The sequence below is a fragment of the Poecilia reticulata genome, chromosome 17, assembly GCF_904066995.2.
Source record: "Poecilia reticulata chromosome 17, P_reticulata-male-v2, whole genome shotgun sequence".
Taxonomy (NCBI): Eukaryota; Metazoa; Chordata; class Actinopteri; order Cyprinodontiformes; family Poeciliidae; genus Poecilia; species Poecilia reticulata.
The window spans coordinates 1,907,258-1,930,090 of record NC_088846.1 but is presented as its reverse complement, the minus strand read 5'-3'; the positions used below and the strand labels follow the sequence as shown (position 1 = coordinate 1,930,090).

Below are 22,833 nucleotides of genomic sequence, written 5' to 3'. Positions count from 1 at the left end.
AACTTTTGACAGGAACCTTTTCTGTTCCCCTGGGCAAACTCCACCCATACTGAGTGGACACTCAGTAGAAGTGGGGGAAACATAAATACTCTCTGCAAGGGAGTCCTACACACATTACACACTGAAGGTACATGTGATATTGTCACTGTCAAAGATCAGGAAATGAGCAGCAGGGAAATAAAAAGATGAAAACCCTGGAAGCTCTGGAACTTCTTGTTGATCATTCCAGGGTTGACTAGGATGGCAGAAACTCACATCACAGAGATCAAGTTAGTCTATGAGCTTTGGGCTTTGAGCCTTCCAACTTTTAGGCTTTTTAGCCTAAAACAATGTAAGTACTGTAGTGTAGTTATGCATGTTGTACTTTATTAGCAATAGCAGTTAATCAAAAATAAAAATTGAGCGTAAATTAAATACATTACTTATATATTAGTAGTATATTTAAAATATATTTTTAATATAATTCTATGACAGAATTAGTACACTCCATATAAAAATTAAGCTGTTGAATATTACATTTAAAAGTATACTTTAGGTATTACAACTTGAAGTTGTTCCAAGAAAGTATGGTGAAGTATACTAAAAGTTGTAATTTTATATAACTTAAGTACTACTAAAGTATACTAAGTACAAAATTTACAGTTTAAGTACACCAATCAAATATGTTAAAATGTAGTATACTAAAACATACTTTTTTTTTAACTTGGGTTTCTCTAAAATAATAACCTTTTTCAACCTTTATAGCTCCACTGTTGAAAATGAGGCTCTAACATTCACAAATGACATTGAAATAAAATCCAGTTCAACATCTGGTTTGAGGTGATTCCTCTGGAACCTGTTGGAGGAAAAATATTCCAACTTCAGAAGATGTGCTTTTAACTTATCAGAGCTCTGTGGTTCCTCCTGTCAGGGTGAGAGTCAGGATGATGAGGCACCATATCAGGAAGACGAAGTGGAAGCTGCAGTATCTTCAGAACAAACAGGTCATGATGCTGGCCTACTGATTATCCCTCTGTCTGGACACAGGATCAATATAACCAGTTTAAAAGATAAAATAAATTGTTATATGTCAGACATGGAAAACTGGAATGCTCTCCATGCCATGATGTTCAGGATTTAGGTCTCATGGCATCTCAAGGTGTCAACATTGCAGCCAGTGGGCTGAAGGAAATACAGCTTTATTTTGTAGCAATTCAAGAGCTACCGGCTTTTACAGCTTCGCAAAAAAAATTAATCAGCACAGAAACTCCAAAGCACACACAAAGAAGCATATATATATATGTGTGTGTGTGTGTGTATAATAATATAAAATTATTATTATTTTTGTCATAGTACCCTAGTACCCCCAGGAATTTAAAACTACTTACACCCCTGGGTAGTTTAAAGATACACTGACAAATTAAAACCGAAACATCTTCGACGAAAGAAGGGGAGAAAAAACAGTAATCTTTTAGAGAGGATGTATTTCGTTGTTCTGTTGATTTGCTTTCCACACTCCAGTCCAGTAGGAGGCGGTAAAGCATCTCATAGTTGTTCTGCCAGCCGCCATAAAGCACCAGAAGAAGAAATAAGACCCAATGTTGCATGTTGGGTCTCTTTATTTGTCGCCGAATAAATTGTGGGTCTGAAATTTTGAGCTGAGCGCATAGATGCTGGAAAGAACAGAAATGACGGTGGTGGCGGACGTTATTTTCTCCATCAGTCAAACACCTGAGAAGGACGAATCTGTTCTCCTTCGGTGCTCCAGAGCCTTCGTGGGGTGAGCATTTCTCATGTTCCTTCTCACGGCATAAAGTTTCCTTCTCTTCCGGTTTTACGGTTTAATACCTTTTTGTGTTAACACTGTTTTTATGCTCAATTATACGTTTAGGACGCAGCACACACGGCTAGATCAGCCTTTAGTGCATGTGGAATTACCATGCTAAAATGTAATTAAAAGACATTTTTACTGGCTACATTTTATTATTCAATTGCAGTAAAATGTTTTACAGCATTTGTTTTTGCTTCTGGGGGACGGGGGTAGGAAAGAGAGTTCTTATTAAATCTGTTAAAAGTCGATTTCATCTTCGTATAATCCATCCATCCATCCATCCATTTTCTTGCACCCTTTTTCCCTCAGTGGGGTCGGGAGGGGTGCTGGTGCCCATATCCAGCCAACGTTTCGGGCGAGAGGCGGGGTACACCCTGGACAGGTCATCTTCGTATAATTTTGAGGATAATATAGTGCCTGTAAAAATATTCACCTCCTTGGATGTTCTACTCCTTTACTGCTTTTAATCATGATTAACACAATTTGGATTCTTTTGAGAAAAAATTATTTTATTGTCAAAGTGAAAACTTATTTCTATAAAAGAATGAAATTTAAGTAAAAAAATATTTAACATAAGTGATTGTATAAATACCTATCCCCTTCAACTCGGTATTTAGTAGATGTTTCTGTGGCTGCCGCCGCAGTAGCGAGTCAGAGTGGACCAGTCCCAGTCAACTGCTCATTTATTTCTTCAACCTGTCAGGGGGAGATCAACTGTGAACAGCCGTATTCAAGTCCTTCCACAAATTCTCTATGGCAGTGTTTTTCAACCATTTTTGAGTCAAGGTACACCGTTTTAATTGAAAAAATCCCGAGGCACACCACCAACTAAAAATGGAAATAAAGATACTCTGTAGCTGCCTATATATAGTCATTCTGATCAAAGTCTATTGAATAGGAATCAAATAAACACAAAAATGTATTATCACATTTTACATTTCTTATTTCAAACTGCACCACTTCAAAAATACCCCTGAACAGCCACAACACTGTGGTGTTAAATTTAAAGAAGTTGTAGAAAACGTCAAAGTGTTTTACAAACTAATCCACAAGCATCTTATAGCCAGAATACAGAAAATAATTCTTATTCTGAAAGAAGCAATGATATTTGGGAAACATTTCACTTCATATTCACTGTTACAATATGAAGAGTTGCATGTACAAAATGTCAATATCTGTATATTTTACCCACCTTGTGTGAAACCTGTGCATGTTTGGATGAAAACAGATCTGATTTCCTGGCAGAAATTGAAGAAAGACAAAGCTCTTCCTCAACATCTCAGTCTCTCTCTGTTTTTAGTTTTTATAGTAACCAGGCTTGAGAAGCTCACTTCACACAGATATGTTGTGGAAAATGGACTCATGTTCTTTCCAACTACTGCTGAGCTTCACTGTCTTTTCCATCACTGTCATCAGTCTTTCTAGATTCAGTGCTCTCACCGCTACCTGTAACATTCGTGCATCACTAATTCTCTTGTTTTAATGTAAAATGCTCTGTACTTACTGCCATCTAGTGGTAAGAACATTACATGATTACGCCGCTGCTACTACTACAGCAGATACTCGAAGATGGCATTATTTGCAGACAATTCAGTTTCAAAAAATCTTTTAAAACTAATTACGGTATTTTTCGGACTATAGAGCGCACCATACTAGCACCCTCAATTAAAAAAATAAAATAAAATAAAAACTGGAAGCTGCTCTCGGTTTTCCATTAGGACCCAGCAGAATGCCTCGTCCTAATAAATCTGCTGTAAGGACGCAGCACTCCGTCTCCAAAGTCAAACCATGGTTTCGTTCACACCGAGCTTAAATGCAGCGGCTCTATTTCCCTCCTGTAGGGCCAACCCTCAACTTAAAAGCTGCATGATATGAGTTTGAAAACATTTCTCCGTCGTGCCTGCTGCTAGCATGTGCTTGTTCTAAATGAAAATTAGCCGTTCTTCTTTGATTTACAATTTTGACTTCTAATGATTCACTTCGTGCTAGAGAGCCCCCTGGTGGTTGAAGAAAAATCCGCAGAAAAGCCACAGCGGGCTACAATCCGCATGGTTCAAAGTTTAGGAAAAAAGTAGCAGCTTTTAGTCTGGAAAATACAGTACCGTAGTGAAATTGAATAATTTCCACGGCACACCTGACGATCACTCACGGCACACTAGTGTGCCGCGGAACAGTGGTTGAAAAACACTGCTCTATGGGATGGAAGTCTGGGGTTTGGATGGGCCATTCCAGAACCTTCACGTTGTTGTCTTGCAGTTGCAGAAACAAAATAATTCATTTTCTTCACCATTAAATATAAAAATAATTAACCAATTTCTATCGTTTGTATTTATCTATTGTGTTTAATTTAATTTCATAATTTTTAATCAAATAAAAAGCTGTTGATGCGTAAGCAGAGCATCATGAGCAAGCAAAGTAATAAAAAAAAGGGTCAGTACCTAGTGGGTCCTACCGCTCACCGCATAGAACCATTCAAACCATTCAAAGCAATCCAATCGCTAATGAACGACACATCAACACTTGGCAGCTATGGCTTAGCTTCCTCTGATCATATAAGTACTTCTGGAATTGTTTTCTTTTCACCGGTATATGCAGCTTTTCTTTTGAGTGACCCGGTTTTAAGCCAGTTTTCCATCATTATATTTAACACAATACTTTGGTAAGCTAGCTGTAGCATTGCACTTTGAGCTCACGTCACGGCAAATATCAATAACATGCAGTACCTTGCGGACCAACAGTGGTCCGAGGACCACAGTTTGAGAAAGACTGATACCGCAGTTTACTTTGCTTGCTCATGATGCTCCACTTACACATCAACAGCTATTGTAATTTTTATTTAATTAAACTGTATTAAATGAAATTAAACACGATGAATAAATACAATTGATAGAAACGGGTTAATTATTTTTATATTTATTGGTGAAGAAAAGATTATTTGTTTCTGCAACTAAAGTCTATTTTTCTTTAATTGTGCTTGTAAATCACAAATAGCCCTAAATATTATTAATGGACATTAGGGCTGAAACGATTCCTCGAGTAATTCGAGTACCTCGATTATTAAAATTCCTCGAAGAAAATTTATCTGCCTCGAAGCCTCGTTAAATTATGTCTTATTTAGCGCACTATGTTCCGACTGGGTCGTTATTTGCGTTCCGCCGCGCTCTCACTTCCGCATGTGTTGGTGACGACTAAGCTTTCTTCAGCAACACAGGCGGACAGCATAATGTCCAGTTTTCAAGTTCGGCCTGGGAGGATTTTACTGATTCATGATAACGTCAGGGTTTTTGTCGTTTTGTCGGGGGACCAATGCACATTCTTAAAATGACGGGAGCAATGCTTGGAGTATGACAGCTTTTCCCCTCCTGGAGCTGCTGGTTCAGAGCGAACGGCGGGATTATTTATACAGGTGAGCTGATAGACTGAACACTGCGGGCGGCTTTGCTTTAGATGCGTAGCTTTACTGAAAATACCGGAAAATAAATTTCATGTCATCCCGGTGTTACGTCAATCCATGTTTCCCCATCAGATATGGTACTTCAATCTGCGTTTCTCCATCAGATACGGTTCCCCCTGCGTCTTCTTGCCGCTCCGCACCGTCCACGCGGCAAAATACGCCCGTGTTTGTTATGCGCACTGAGAAAGCATGTGCATAGCAAGCACGCGCTTGTACGGTGCGCTTGTCTGGTATCTGATGGCCATATTTCACCCATACCGTTCCCCCTATTTTAAAGGGTGGGGAACAGTATCTGATGGCCATATTTCACCCATCAGATACTGTTCCCCCACTTGAAAACAGTTGGAACAGTATCTGATGGCCATATTTTACCCATCAGATACTGTTCCCCCTATGTTAAAATCACCCATCAGATACTGTTTCCCCCACTTTAAAACAGGGGGAACGGTATCTGATGGATGGCCATCAGATATGGATTCACCCATCAGATACCGTTCCCCCACTTGAAAACAGTTGGAACAGTATCTGATGGGTGATATATGGCCATCAGATACTGTTCCCCACCCTTTAAAACAGGGGCAACCCCCTGTTTTAAAGGGTGGGGAAGGGTAACTGATGGCCATATTTCACTCATCAGATACAGTTCCCCCACTTGAAAACAGTTGGAACAGTATCTGATGGCCATATTTTACCCATCAGATACTGTTCCCCCTGTTTTACAGTGGGGGAACCGTATCTCATGGCCATATTTCACCCATCAGATGCCGTTCCCCCTATATTAAAATTACCCATCAGATACCGTTCCACCTGTTTTAAAGTGTGGGAATGGTATCTGATGGCCATATTTCTCCTATGTCAAAGTGGGGAACGGTATGTGATGGCCATATTTCACCCATCAGATACCATTCCCCCACTTTAAAACAAAGGGAACAGTATCTGATGACCATTTTTCACCCATCAGATACCGTTCCCCCACTTTAACACAGGGGGAACGGTATCTCATGGTTGAAATGTGGCCATCAGATACCGTTCCCCACTTTAAAACTGGGGGAACAGTATCTGATGGGTGAAAAATGCCATCAGATACCGTTCCCCACCCTTTAAAACAGGGGGAACAATATCTGATGGGTGATTTTCAGTCATCAGATACCATTCCTTCACTTTACCACAGGGTTAACGGTATCTGATGGGTAATATTGAGCATTAAAATGCATTACCCAGTTTTTATTTCATATAGCACTATCTGTCTATAACTAAACATATGCATTTATTATTATTATTAGTATTATTACTATTAGTTTCACAGAAAAACATGAAGAAAGTGTGACAATTTTGCCGAAACATGTTTAAGCCTTCACGGTGTCCCCAGACAAGCGAACCGTACAAGAATGTGTTTGCTACGCAAGACGGGATTGATATAGGGGGATTGACGTAACACCGGTTCCCCCGGTGTGTTTATGTTTTTTTGCCGCTCTGCCCACGCGGCAACATACGCCCGTGTTCGTTTTGAGCACCGAGAAAGCACACGCGTAGCAAGCACGCGTGCTTGTACGGCTTAAAAAGACATATGGAGGGACGGTCGGAAAGCTAAACAAATAACCCGCAAAATTATTTAATCTTCGAGCTGCGATGTTGTAAGACGCTGGTTCGGCTATCGCTGTTGAACCGCTGCTCCGCGCTACAGGAAATAGACGGAGCGGCGCTCCGTCTATTTCACAGACGGAGCGCCACTTCTGCTCCACCTGGTAGTGACTCTCACACCGAACCTCTGTTTGAAGCTGCAACATCTAACTTAAAAAAATTTATTTTAAATGCGTATTAAAACTTTCGCTATCCTAACATGAGATAGATAATCTCTGAAAAAAATTATTGATCTCTCTGCCTCCTCCCTGTTCTGCTTAATTACTTTGCTCAGTCAGAAACAGCCACTCAGAACTAGCAGTAATCAGCTAGCCGCCATGCTAACAGGAAGTTTTCATTTAGTAACTCAGGATTGTTTATTGTAATGGATCCTGCATTTGCCTTTGAATGCTAAGTTTTATACTTGAATTTTTTGGCAATGTTGAGAGGTTTTATTTTGACTCTGCATTATTTAACCTCTTCAGAGCCTTCATATGTTTTCAGTCTGTTGAAGATAGTATTACTGATAGCAGTACAATTTGCACAATGCCTGTTTTGTTTTTTTTCTTGGAAAAAGTTATTAAAAACAAGTTTTTGTCTAAATTAAAGTGAATTCATGGTTCCTTTTTCCACATAATGTAACCGGTAGTGCTTATGATTAAAAAAATAATTATGTGATCGGTATCGGTGATCGGTATCGGTGATTGGCCCTCATGGGTGATCGGAATCGGCATCGGCAGGAAAAAACCTGATCGGCACATCTCTAATATATATATATCAGGGTTTCCCCCAGTGTATTATAGGCCTGGCGGCCCGCCATGCTCTACTAGCGCCACCGCCAGGCTAAGCCTTTCTTGTTTATGTTTTTAGGAAAATAATAACTAAAAAAAGAAAAAAAAAGCGCTTCTTTTTTTAAAAGCCGGATTGCAAGCGTCTCTGTCGCTCTGAGCGCTTCACTGGCAGAGCAGATTTATTCCTAAATGATATGTTTATAGAAAATAGGTATACAGTTTACGCATTTAAAGCCGGACCAATGACACCACTGGCGCCTTTGTGCGTTGCCTCGCGCGCTGCAGTAGCTGGATTAAGTTTACCTCAGCGCGAATCCTGCGCGCCTCCTTTCACTCAAACTGGACACAGGCTGACCTGTATGGATATTTTACGTCAACCCCCTGCGAGGAATTATGATATTTTTTCCCAGAGTTTTTGATCAAGGTAGGACTTTAAACACCACTCTGGTTAGCTCTGGTTGCACAGCTTTACGTGAACTGCAGGAATAACTTGGTAGTCGCGCTTTCAGAGGTGCGTTGAGCGAGTGGTGAGAATGATTTATATTTGTGAACAAAGAATTTTGTATGGTTTTTCCATTTCAACACGCTGCCCAGTGCCCGGCTCTGTCTTCCCTGTAAAGTTCATCTATGTTTTCCCGGTCGCCCGGAGAGTTAGTTTTTAACAAACCGCTAACCTGATCATGCAGGTTCAGCTCTCCTCTCTGTAACGCATCATGCTGATTTTATATTATTATTTTTAGTATTATTTTTCTGGTTACACAAAGAGTTAATGTGCACGGCTGCGCGGAGATCTGAGAAACTCGTTCTATAAACTCGACCAACCAGAATAGTTTCTGTGACGCTTATTAAAAACTCAACAGACACAAAATAAAAGAGCTACTGAAGCCACATTAGCAGCATTGAATTTTGAATTAAATCTCCCGTTTATTGTGCATCTCTGCTCAGTGCAGCGGCTTTAACTCATCATGTAGGGCCGGCCCAAGGCTGTATAAGGCCTGGAGCAGAATTTGACTTAGGGGCCCCTCTTGCTTCTTAAAAATCAACACCTCTAACAGATGTGTTGGATTTAATCTGAGAGAGGGGGAGTAGTTTAATTGGAAAACCCAAAAACAATCAGTTATAATTGCAGTTTACTAAATTGTATTTGTGAACAAACAGAACTCAAACTCAAAGATTAAAACTCGCAGCATCAGATTATAGCTAGGATAACAAAACTAACTATGAATATTGTTCTTTGAACTTTTACAAAGTAAACTTGCCAGCTCCTTAAAATCATACATTGAATGTTAAACAATTTAAATTATATTAATTCCTGTATGCTGAAACTATTAAATCAAATTTAGCAGCATTGATCATTTCAATAAACAAATGTTGCATTTATGTATCTGTGGTCTGTGTTACAATATTAGCATTTATGGGGCCCCTGAAGCCCTGGGGGGTCTGATGGAGCTGCTGACTTAATTTGGATTAAACAGAAGTGCAAATAATTGATATTAATTTTTATTATATTTTTTTATTTTTAAGACTAGTTGTGGGTTTAAATAGCATTTCACTGGCGATGTTTTCCAGTAACATATAATGACCCTGTAATATTTTTACTTTTCCTGTCTACTCAACATCTTTTAATACAAAAACATAGTGGACCACCTCAGTGGCCCGACCACTGGGCTTAGCAAGTTTAGACAGTTAGATAGTGCTATATGAAATAAAAACAAGGCAATGCATTTAATGCTCAATATTACCCATCAGATACCGTTCCCCCTCTGGTAAAGTGAGGGAACAGTATCTGATGACTGAAAAATCACCCATCAGATAACGTTCCCCCTGTTTTACAGTGGGGGAACGGTATCTTATGGCCATATTTCACCCCGGGGGAACTGTATCTGATGGGGAAATGCGGATTGATGTAACACCGGTCGCAACAAATGGGTGGCGAAGAGCATCATGACGTTACATACCTGGGAGATCTGTTTCTGTGTGTGACAAATGCAGACCGTGTCAAATCCCGTCGCTAACATGAACACAAACACTAAATCGCTGGGCAAGGTGAATACATAAATGAATACATAAACCAAAAGTTGGAGAATAGACATCTTTTATAATATTAGCCTCCTCACAAATAGGCAGGCTTTTTGTGAGGGTGCCTCTTTATTATTACATTGAATATAATTTCAGATTTTTGTACAACTTTTCTTTAGGTTAACTTAAGGTGAGCTATTATTGTTACAAGTTAATTTCCTAAACTACAGAAAAGTAATTGTTAGGCAAGCTCAAATGTGGAAAAATTGGACTGATATTGATATGCGATAGTAAAACTGCTGTTATGTTAGATTTACCAATGTTTTATTTTCTCTTTTTTTTTATCCGATTACTCGAATAATCGATAGATTACTCGATTACTAAAATAGTTGTTTACAACTGCCCTAATGCACATAACACTTGGTAGTAAAGAACAACTTTTTTTAAATTTCCATGTATTTGACATCATTGGAAAGCATAGACACTTTCAAAATCTGTAAATAGCTCAAATTGTCCAAGTTGACCTGTTCATGGCTTTGTCTTGGCCAGTCACATTTACCAAACAGCACCACTCTTTTCATTATGAAGAACAAAGAAATCAACAATGGTTAAAAGACTAATATTTTAATTTCATGTTGCATCATATGTTATTGCGGGGGCAATAGGTGGTCCGTGACTGTTTTGTTAAATGGTGTGTTAAGTGGTCCTCAGTCTGAACAAGTTTGAGAAACACTTATTTATAGCTAGCTACACAAAGATGGTTTGACAGTAGGCCTGATAAGTTTTTTAAAAGATCGGTAATCAGCGATTTGCCAGAAAACTGTAATCGGTGCAATAATTCTACCCTGCCAGTGAAATGTTCACTGCAGAAGAGACACTCGCAGTCCAGTCCAGAATTTCTAGACGCAGCAGAGATGTCGAGGGGATCTGTTTTGGTGGCCTTAGGATCATATATCTGCTTTTTGCAGATGATGTGGTCCTATTGGCTTCATCAAGTCGTGATTTGCAGCTCTCACTGGAGCGGTTCTCAGCCGAGTGTGAAGCGGCCGGGATGAGGATCTGTGCCTCCAAATCCGAGGCCATGATCTGGAGCCGAAAAAGGGTAGAGTGCCTTCTCCGGGTCGGGGGGGGTGTCCTGCCCCAAGTGAAGGAGTTTCAGTATCTCGGGATCTTGTTCATGAATGAGGGAAGAAGAGAGCGGGAGATCGACAGGCGGATTGGTGCAGTGTCTGCCATGAAGCTGGCACTGTACCGGTCCGTTGTGGTGAAGAGAGAGCTGAGTCAAAAAGCGAAGCTCTCGATTTACCGGTCGATCTACGTTCCCACCCTCATCTATTTTCATGAGCTTTGGGTCTTGACCGAAAGAATGAGATCATGGATACAAGCGGCCGAAATGGGTTTTCTCTGCAGGGTGTCTGGGCTCTCCCTTAGAGATAGGGTGAGAAGCTCGGTCATCCGGGAGGATGACAGAGCTGCTGCAGCAGAGCTGCTGCTCCTCCACGTCGAGAGGAACCAGTTGAGGTGGCTCGGGCATCTGATAAGGATGCCTCCTAGACGCCTCCCTGGTGAAGTGTTCCGGGCACGTCCCCCCGGGAGGAGGCCAAGGGGAAGACCCAGGACACGGTGGAGGGACTATGTTTCTCAGCTGGCCTGGGAACATCTTGGGGTTCCCCTGGAGGAGCTGGAAGAAGTGGCAGGGGGGAGAGGGAAGTCTAGGCCTCCCTTCTGAAGCTGCTACCCCCGCGACCCGACCCCGGATGAAGCGGAAGAAAATGGATGGATGGATGGATGGATGGACATGGTTGTCTGTTATTCACTGATGTTCTGCCTTGGATTCATGAAGATATTGATAAAAATAAAACCATCTTAACTGCAGCCTGGATTTCAGTTTTGATCAGCTGGCGTGTCAACAATGATTCCACTATTCAGCTGCTCTGTGACTTTGTTTTATAGTCGCTACTACACATATTACCAGCAAGTTTATTAATTATATTTTTGGTTGCCTGCTTTTGTCCAAATATAAACATAATTTTTTCATCCCTCTTTAATTCATATTGCCCTTTTTTTTTTTTTTGAGTTCCAATTTTTCAAATGTGATAATTAATCCACTCCTGTTTTTGTTTTTTTGTTTTCCCATCAAACCCATTTTACACAAACATTAATTAATAAAAGGACTGAACATTTGCTATGGGCTAAATAAAGTTTGGGTGATCATTACTCAAAGAAACCCAAAGAGTAGTGACGCAAAAAGTGGCACAAATATTGCAGCAGTTAACCCAGTGTTTCTCAACCCTGGTCCTCACTACCCCCCTGTCCTGCATGTTTTAGGTATTTCCCTTCTGCCACACACCTGAATTGTATCTCTGGGTGATTAACAGGCTTCTGCAGTACTTGATGGTCATGCAGTCATTTGAATCAGCTGTTCTGGAGTAGAGGCGGATCTAAAACGTGCAGAGCAGTGGGGCGGTGAGGACCAGGGTTGAGAAAAACACTGAATTAACCTAAGAAACCCTTAATGTGTCACAGATCTGGCTCATGTATATGGACTCTTTGTCTTCATTGATTGTCTTTGTATGTCTGCCTTTCAACAGGGACAGAGAGCTGTATCGCTCTGATAACAGACTGCTTTCATCTGGCAGAGAAGTCACTGAAGTGCAAGGTACTGTATATTGTTATATTTATAACTTAGTGTTCTGTAGAATTAACCAGGGCCTGTATTCTCAGAGTTGTCTCAGAGAACTCCTGTCTTCGCCACAAAGGCCTGCCATGACTTCTTGCTTCAGAGAGCAACTCTATGCTAGGAAATGACAGAAATTCTTATCCTAGAGAGGAGGTGTGTTTGACCCCGTTTGTTGACTCTGTTGCTAGGTCTGGCTGTATTGGAGCCAAATATGTGTATTTGGCTCCAATACAGTATTTAACTGGCTAGTGCAGGCTGACCTTGTTGCTAGGTGTGAGCTGAATGCTGGTCTGTGTGTGGTGTGTGGCTGTTGGGTGGCTTAACTCCACACACTAATCAACCAAACCCGCTAAACCTAAGATGTTTTATTCTTTCAGGTTTTGAAAATTGGAGAGCTATTTTAAAGTCTTGTTGTCGTGTCAACCAGGCATTAGGAGCTCTCTTAAGCCCTGTTCAAACTACATGATTTTATGGTCCCAATTTTCCCCTTACAACAATCTTAGAACGTCAAATGTTCTAAGATTGTGGCTTGTGATAAATGTAACCGATCATCCTGTAGTGTGTGGTGTGTATCAACACATTGCATCCAGTCGGTAGAACGTTGGAACTGCTCCAATCTAAAATCAGGCATATTCAACATGTTGGATTGTCTTGGCCAGTTTATCACTGCAGTATGTGGGGTTTACGTAGCCTGTTGAATGTGACAGGTAGCCAATCAGAAAGTGCAGTGACATAAGTACAGAGGGGAATCCCAAACAGCTGACATGGTGCAACAGAGAGTTCAGTGGACATCGGAGATAATATTTGGAAACAACATGAAAGAAATCGCCTCCATAATGCACCAAATAAAGCATCTGCTCACGCCCTCTCCGCTCTTTTATTCAACGCCTTTTCTTTTTGTTACAATCCGCAAGCAATACGCCGTACACGAACTGATTTCTCTCACCGGCATTCAGATTCTAGACTAGCTGTTCTCAACGGGGGCGTTACCGCCCCTCGGGGGGCGTTCAGAGGACGGCTGGGGGCGCTGGCGAAAATATTTACAAAAGGGGGGCGCTGGGATTCCTTTGGGAGGCGTTTGCTCGAAGGTAAACTTTACACCTTAAATGCGCAACAATACCAGTTTAGAATTTGAGCAACTTGCTAAAACTGTATTGTGTAACATTAAAACTAGAGATGTGCCGATCAGGTTTTTTCCTGCCGATACCGATTCCGATCACCCATGAGGGCCGATCACCAATACCGATCACATAATTATTATTTTTTTAATCAAAAGCACTATCGGTTACATTATATGGAAAAGGAACCATGAATTCACCTTAATTTAGACAAAAATTTGTTTTTAATAACTTTTTCCAAGAAAAAAACAGGCATTGTGCAAATTGTACTGCTATCGGTAATACTATCTTTAACAGACTGAAAACATATGAAGGCTCTGAAGAGGCAAAATGATGCAAAGATTCAAAATGAAACCTCTCAACCTTGCCAAAAAATTCAAGTATAAAACTTAACATTCAAAGGCAAATACAGGATCCATTACAATAAACAATCCTGAGTTACTGAATGAAAGCTTTCTGATAGCAAGGTGGCTAGCTGATTACTGCTAGTTCTGATTGGCTGTTTCTGACTGAGCGGAGTAATTATGCAGAAAAGGGAGGAGGCAGAGGAGGTTGATTATTTTTTTCAGAGATTATCTGTCTCATGTTAGGACAGCGAAAGTTTTAATATGTAAAATGTATTTTTTTTAAGTTAGATACTGCAGCTTTAAGCAGAGGTTCGGTGTGAGAGTCACTACCAGGTGGAGCAGAAGCGGCGCTCCGTCTGTGAAATATTACTACCTGTATCGCTTAGTAGCGGTTCAACAGCAAGATCAGAACCAGCGTCTTACATTGCAGCTCGAAGACTTAATTTTGCGGGTTATTTGTTTAGCTTTCTGACCGCCATGCTAATCCGGGTGAGTGTTTGTAGCTGTGCGCTGCTTTACCTGCTGTCTGATCGCTCCATATGTCTTTTTTACTGCAGTGAGCCTCGATATAGCCAAACTCTGTCAAGTATGGAATTGTTTTTATGCCATATTAGATTTGTCGTGTTGATGCATTTTGACGTGCTTCACCCCACGTGCTTCAATTTTCCGCCGCAACACGCAAACTTCCCCAGACACCCAGTGCGTTATTGGTCCACATCGCTTAGGATTTGTTGCTGCACGTTTGCGCAGTGTGAAGGAAGGAGGAGACCAGCTGCACAGGCAGGCTGCGAAATGAGATGCAGGTGCAGGTTTGTGTGATCGGCAACAAGAGACCGTGAGCGGCGATCACCGATCATACACTTTTTCATGGAAATCGGCCGATTATGATCGGTGGCCGATCGATCGGCACCCCTCTAATTAAAACATGCCTGGCTGCAACTGTATGGATGGCAGCTCATCTTCTCAGTATTTGTTAGCTTCTTGGCATAGCTCCGCACTTTTGTTACTGGTAGCTTCACCGCATCAGTTCAGCTTTACACCAGCTGATGACGTTGCTGTAATTGACTTTGTGATATTTTATGTTTTATAGAGGATTTTTGTACACATGTTTTGGCAGTGCTGTGATCATGTCAAAGCAGCAACTTATATTAAAAAGTGTTTTATTTTCGTTTGAAGGCTGCCCGCTTCAATGGAAGGACAACAGAAAATCGCTCTTATAAACATGTAATTATTAAAATCACGATACCCTGACTCTGAATAATCAGCCAATTTAAATAAAGAAATCCCTCGATGGGTGATTCCACGATAGAAAGCGTTCATTTTATAGTGTTAACACCAGTGCTGTAAGTGGTCCGGTATGAAACGCATGTGATAGAACAACGGTATCACAACACTTTTAAATTTCAATAATCAGAATACCGAAATTGTTTCTGTTGTTTTAAAAGGTTTATGTCAGTCTGCCTTTTCCCCATCGATACGCTTCCAGACCGCCCTGCACCTTAGGGAGTAAAAAAAACAAAACAAAAAAAAAAAACGCACACATTGTGCAAAACTAAAACAGGAGAAGCGGGACATAAAACGTAGTGATGAACTAGATGTGAATTATGGCATAAAAACAGAGAATCCGATTTTGAACAGTCAAAAATCACATGATGTGAAACACATGACGATTAGTGATGAGTGAAGATTACCGATGCTGCTCTGCTAGTTATTTTGGCAATGGAACCGAATCGCACAGAATTAAGCAAGACCTTGTTGAAACAATAATCACTGAAATTATTATTGCTGTTGGGTCATTAATTTGAACACGTTTTGTTGATTTTTTTTTTTTGTTGTTCTTTAATAAAGTTACCAATGTTTTAAACCAGTCAGAGGAGGACATGCTGGTCTCAGCGTCCTGGCGGCGTTCAGTTTGTCACCTACCGCCGAGATCGACTCAAAACCTTCCACGATCGACGTGTTGCACCGCTGCTCTAGCAAAGCACGAACAGTTCAGAAACAATATGAAATGGGAAAAAAGTGGGTGCACTCACTGCTGCAGAGTGAACCCGTTGATTTTATACAGCAGACAGCCGCTCCCCTCTCTTGCAGGTACTGCGTACCCCCGCTAAATCTTTAAGGGGTACGCAGTACCCTGCCGTACCCCCTTACTTTCACCCCTGGTGATGAGTGAAGATTACTGATGGTGAGCGTCAATAAAAGATAAAATAAATCTAGCAACAGGAAAGAAACTAAAATGGACATAGCAATAAACCAAGAGAGGATAATAATCAAAGGAAACCAAATGGCAAGACCTTTCGAGCAATACTTAATAAAGAGGACTGTATGGCAAGAATAAACAGACACTATTGACAGATAAAAGGTAAAATAATATTGTTGAAGTGCCATGAGTTTGTTGAGACCACAGCTAGTACTGAGAATAAATATATCTTACAGACCATAACAGTAAAGAACTTATCACTTATTTATGTTTTTAATTAGATTAGATATATTTATTTCTTCAATATTATTTTTCATGTCAGTGTTAATGTCATGAGGCTGATGACTACATGACACTTTCAATTTGACCCGTTAGGATTTGATTAAGAACCAGATTTATTCTTTGTAATTTCTGTCCAGTAAAATTATTAATCTATAAATCAATAGACAGGTCCATATAAAGATATAATCCATGTTCCTGTTCCATATTGTACGATATTAAAAGAATCTGGAACTTCTGTTTTTCCAATGACAGCACTGGTTTGCACAATAAATGCGATGTGGGTGCAATTTTATGGATGATACTCTGATGTCCCATTCTCCTGAAGTCAGCACAGAGTTGCACCACCAGAAACCGACAGAAACACTGAAGAGAAGAAGAGCTATGATTAATGTAGTTACAGTTCTATCCATGTTTTAATTTTGTAGAGCACAGTTGTTTTGCAAATAGATAAAAGTTTAAACTGGCATTGTTGTACAGTGTCTACCTGGCATTGTTGTCAGGTAGACACCTGTGAAAATAATTTCTATTCACATGATAAATCGGCCGGTCATTTTGCGTAATATTTAACAACTAGAAAATGGCACAGAATAATATCTTTTCCACTCTGATTGGCTGCTGTTAGGCCTACCAATTTTAAGTTGAATGTCCATTGCATTTTTTGTAGACACCTGTGAAAATAATTTCTATTCACATGGCTTTTTTGTTCTCTGGGAAATAATTTTTGTCGATAAATACAGAAACAAGCATTAAACAGCATTAAACAAGCATTAAACAGAAACAAACATCTACAATAGTAATAGTGATATTAATAATAAAATAATAGTCAGTGCTAAGTAACCTACAAATTCTTTGGTGGGTGCTGGGAGGGACCTGGATAAAGGCTTAGGGGGGCACTGGCCCAAAAAAGGTTGAGAAACACTGTTCCAGACAGAAAATTAGGGGTGCACCGATAAATCGTCCGGCCGATCGATCGGCCCCGATTTCCTTAATTTAGGGTGATTGACGATCAGCCGATCGTGAAACCGATCTTAACCACTGATCTATCAACCTCCGCAAGGGTCTTAAAATCTCTTACTGTTTCATTTTTTGCTGCCATTAGAGGGGGGTTGGCTGACAGACTCGCCCACCAGGTCGTGTTTGCACATCCGTTGTCACAGTTCACAGCTCACCAGGAGCAGCCATGTCGTTGATTTGGAAATATTATACAGTTAAAGAAGGAGACAAAAAGCTCGCAATTTGTAATTCTTGTAAGGCCAAAATTATTTGGGGTGGAACCACATCCAAAAACTTTAATACTACAAACCTCATTCGCCATTTAAGAAACCACCACGCAGCTGAAATTGCAGCATTTGAAGAGAACAATCAAGCTAAAGCGAAAGCCAGCGGAAGGAAAGAGTCCGTTGGTGGCCCGCTGTTAGCTCTTATGATCAATGAAAAAAACAAAGCTACTACGAGGAAACTTATGGAGTTCATGGCATTGGATGACCAGCCATTTTCTATCATTGAGGACCAGGGTTTCAGAAACTTGATGCAGCACTTGAGCCAACAATATAATATGCCAAGTCAGAGATATTTTTCAGACGTTGCATTACCGGAGGTGTTCACTCAGCTTTACAACAGACATCTGGACTTCTGATGTAAGTTTAATGTCCATGTTTAGTCTTACTGCATAATGGATTGATGAACAGTTCCAACCTCACCAAGTACTCTTACACTGTAAAGAAATGTCAGGGTCTCACACTGCTGCCAATTTATCAGCCAAGTTTAAGGCCAAGTTGGTTTATTGGGAAATTGATCATGCTTGAGTTCACGTTTTTTTACGGCACAATGCTCGTAATTTGAGCAAAGCACAGGATAATGCCAACTTGAAAAGTTTACCCTGCCTAGCACATACACTGCAACTCGTAAACGAGGGAGAGCTTGCATAGTGCAGTATCGCAGACATAGTTGCAACGGGGAGAAGAATTGTTGGACATTTTAAGCATTCGTTGCTTGCCTATTCTCGACTCCACGACATACAAACACAGCCCAGGAAGCTGTTGCAACAAGACGTTTCAACAACGTGGAACAGCACCGTCTACATGCTGCAGTTGCTGTTGGAACAAAGACGTGCTATTGGCCTGTATGTCACTGAGCACGAGTTACCAGCCACACTCACTTCACACCAGTGGGAGCTAATGGACAATGTGCTGACCATCCTCGGACCTTTTGAGGAACTCACAAAGGAGATGAGCTCGTCAACAGCTACAGCAGCAGATGTCATCCCAGCCATCACTGCACTCAAGCGGCTTCTGGAAAGGCAATCAAGCACAGACCATGATGTGGGCACAGCCAAAGCAACTCTGCTGGATGCTGTTGTGAGAAGATTCAGCAACATTGAGCATGAACCCCTTTACAGTTTGGCCACTATTCTTGATCCAAGGCAAGTAGCTATGGATATTCAATTTTCTACCTATAATTACTTTTAGCCTACTACTATATTTTAACAAACACTTAAATTAAAAACGAAAAGTGCTTGATTGAATACATTTCTTTATTTACATAAAATCATACATTTGATTATGTATACAAAACTCTGTCTTTAACCTATCTTATTTCGTTTATGCAACTCAAGGTACAAGAATCGCTGCTTCTCAGCAGAGGTGAAGGATGAAGTGAAACTGCTCTTTTTGACCAAGCTTACAGAGGGTGAAACCAGATGTACACCTGTGGATGAGAAGCCTATTGCAGGAACATTCTCTTAAGTGCAGCCTTCTGACATAGATGTACCTTCAGCCAAAACGTGTAGTCTACTGTAACCCACGTGACCGCCATGACCCAACCACTTTCCATTTAAATCTTCCCTTCAAGTACCGGGATCCTCATGTGTGTTTCTGGATTTTTCCCTATGCTGCTGCTCACTGTTGGTTGTGGCGTCTCTTGTTCATAAAACAACCTGAAAGTCCCAAATCGACTCATCACTGAATAATTTAATCCCTAAAACTTGAGGATCTGTGGTGAGTTGTTAAATGCCATATGACTTGATGTTGATCTGCAACAATACGCCGCTAATATATCCGCTGTAATACTCACCAGGTTGGGACTCTTTGACAGCTGGTATAGCTTCCTGATTTGAACAAGTTAACATTGCATCCACCTCCTCAGACAATCCATTACTTGACGACGAGTAAATATCATTTATATATATATTATATATAGTAGAGCGTTATTTCCGCAAAGCTCTGCCAGTTAGCATTAGCCATCTACTCGACAATCAGTTGCTCACATCAGTTCAGTCCACTTTTTCAATTACTCAATGAAAAGTCACACTATTAAAGCTTATTAAGGACCACACCTTCAATATTTAGAGGCTTCCCCTCTAATTTTAGATTTGATTATTTTTCATGATTTCTTTGTTACTGCATTCCATGCTGGTGAAGCAATGAAGTCTGGTACCTCACATGATTTTGTTTGTAGCTACTTTGATCAATCACATTCTTAAGTTGATTGATTTGATGACTCACTTGATGACGGACGATGGCGAGCTACCCACACACCACCTGGTGGTAGGAAAACTGAACTACACTCTCCACACAGAAAAACCAAACACAGGAAACAAACCAAACTCTTAAGGAGTATGAAAGAGAACAAAACGTATTCTCCCCTGGTTCTTGGACTTCTTTTGGACTCTATTAGGATTTGAAGTATCACTGATTATTATAATGAATTTTTTTTGTTTGCATTGTTTTCTTCCCCCTCTTGTTTCTCTTGGGCAATTTATTTTTGTTTTGTCGTTGTTGTTGTTATTATTGCCACTGCAATAAATAGCAGTATAAACAAACCTCTTTGCATCAGTTGTATCAATTATTCACCCCAATCATGACTCGATGCCGTACATACTTCTGATTCTACAAACTGGTTAACACTAAACCTTGCAGTCAGACCTGTGCATTTAATAAGAGCGCTACACTACTGTTTGCAGTACATGATGAAATCTTGAAGGAGAGCATGGGATGCCTTTGGGGGGCATTTAGTCGAAGGTAAACTTTACACCTTAAATGCACAACAATGCCAGTTTAGACTTTGAGCAACTTGGTAAAACTGTATTGTGTAACATTAAACCATGCTTGGCTGCAAGTGTATCGATGGCAGCTCTTCTTCAGTGTTTGTTAGCTTCTGTTAGCTTCTTGGCGCAGCTTCGTTCTCCTGCTACTGGTAACTAAAATCACGATACCCTCACTGTGTGTCCCTCTGAAAAATTAACCCATTTAAATAAAGAAATCCCTCCATGGGTGATACCACGATAGAGAGCGTTCATTTTATAGCGTTAACACCGGTGCTGTAAGTGGTCCGGTATGAAACGGGTGTGATAGAACAATGGTACCACAGCACTTTTAAATTTCAATAATCAGAATGCAGAAATTGTTTCCGTTGTTTTAAAAGGTTTATGTCAGTCTGCCTTTTCCCCATTGATGCGCTTCCCGACAGCCCTGCACCTTAGGGGCTAAAAAAAACAAAAAACGCACACATTGCGCAAAACTCTGAAACAGGAGAAGCGGGACATAAAACGGAGCGACGAACTAGATGTTAATTATGGCATAAAAACAGAGAATCCAACGCTGAACAGTGAAAAATCAACACATGATGTGAAACACATGACGATTAGGCGGCGCAGCAGGTGATGAATGAAGATTACTGATGGTCAATAAACGATAAAATAAATCTAGCAACAGGAAAGAAACTAAAGTGGACATAGCAATAAACCAAGAGAGGATAATAATAATCAAAGGAAACTAAATGGAAATGAATGAAGAACAAAATGCAAGAATAAACTAAGAAACTAAAGTAAATACAGTAGAATAAACTGGTATGGCAAGATCTTTCGAGCAATAATTAATACAGAGAATGGCATGGTATGGCAAGAATAAACAGACACTATTGCCAGATAAAAGGTAAAATAATATTATTGAAGTGCCATGAGTTTGTTGAGACCACAGCTAGTACTGAGAATAAATATATCTTACAGACCATAACAGTAAAGAACTGATCACTTATTTATGTTTTTAATTAGATTTGATATATTTATTTCTTCAATATTATTTTTCATGTCAGTGTTAATGTCTTGAGATGAGGCTGTTCAGTGACTCCATGGCACTTTCAGTTTGACTCATTAGGATTTCCTGTTGAGTGTGACAATCCATGTTGCAGAGCTCAGTCGTTTTGCAAATAGATCAAAGTTTAAACTGCCATTTTTGTACATCTTTTATCTGGTCATTTTGTGAAATATTTAACAACTAGAAAATGGCACAAAATAAGAATGTTTTCCACTCTGATTGGCTGCTGTTAGGCCTACAGATTTTAAGTTTAATGTTCATTGCATTTTTCGTAGATACCTGTGAAAATAATTTCTATTCCCATGACTTTTTTGTTCTCTGGGAAATTATTTTTGATGATAAATACAGAAACAAGCATAAAAATCCAAACATCTACAATTGTAATAGTAATATTAATGATAAAATAATGGTCAGTGGAAAGTAGCCTGCAAATTCTTTGGTGGGGGGCGGTGAGGGACCTGGATAAAGGCTAGGGGGGCGCTGGCCCAAAAAAGGTTGAGAAACACTGGTTTAGATGGTTTCTACATTGAAATGGACACAAAGCTGCTGCATTTTTGAATTTTCTTTTAAGTTGTTAGTATGTTCTCAAAGAACTTTGAGGCTTTTGATTGTGTAAAAGCAAAATACTGCTGTGCACGTTATTTTTGGTAAGAGCCTTAACCCTTCTATGGCTACAATTATAAAGGTTCGCATGAGCTTATTTTTTACATTTTTGGATGCTGCACAGCCATTATTTGTAGCATTTCAATAACCAATACATCAATACAATCCTTAAATCCAGGTCATTCACAATTTATATGTTATTAATCCATAACAACTAAATAAAATGCTAAAAACTGTAAAGAAAAATCCCCAAAACGTAATTCGGTTCATAATTTATTTCCAATATATTGCAAATATAACAATTTCCTAATCTTATTTACCAAATTTGTCAATACAAAAAGCTGCACAGAGGCCTTCTGAACCATAGAACTTGTATTTTGAATTTTTGCAGAAATTAGTTTTTCACATACTGCCAAGTTTATAACATCTATCCAAAGCCAGAATAGAAATGTGCGTGTCATAGACTTTGTATATTGTGGCGGACATTTTACGACAATGTATGCTATTTGTGTCCTGTTCATACCGTTACTGTTTCTCAATAAAGATCTATAAAAAAATCCCAAAACTAATATGTACAGCACACGTGACTTCGTTTTGTACACCACTTCCTCATAGGTGGTGCAGGTACGCTGTATACGTGGCACAATGTGTATGGTACAGCATTTTGTACCCGTAAATAAAGTCCGACGGGAAATCAAGTCCTGTGAAAACATCTCACGATATCTTATGCTGTCGACGTGAGAATGGGAGATCCAAACCAGGAAGTGATTGCGCAGATCTAAAAACCATATAAATGGATATAGCGAATGGATATGC

At 40.0% G+C, this 22,833-nt stretch overlaps 1 protein-coding gene across 1 annotated transcript in view; it reads left to right on the top strand.

Moving 5' to 3' along the window:
* Window positions 1–1,538: 1,538 nt before the first annotated feature.
* tgs1 (trimethylguanosine synthase 1) overlaps window positions 1,539–22,833 on the top strand; it is a 110,038-nt gene continuing 88,743 nt past the window's right edge. Inside the window, exons 1-2 of the mRNA XM_008433524.3 lie at window positions 1,539–1,759; window positions 12,286–12,353. Coding sequence (XP_008431746.1) covers window positions 1,650–1,759; window positions 12,286–12,353 — 178 coding nt within the window. The 5' untranslated portion in view covers window positions 1,539–1,649. The remainder of the gene's footprint in view (window positions 1,760–12,285; window positions 12,354–22,833) is intronic.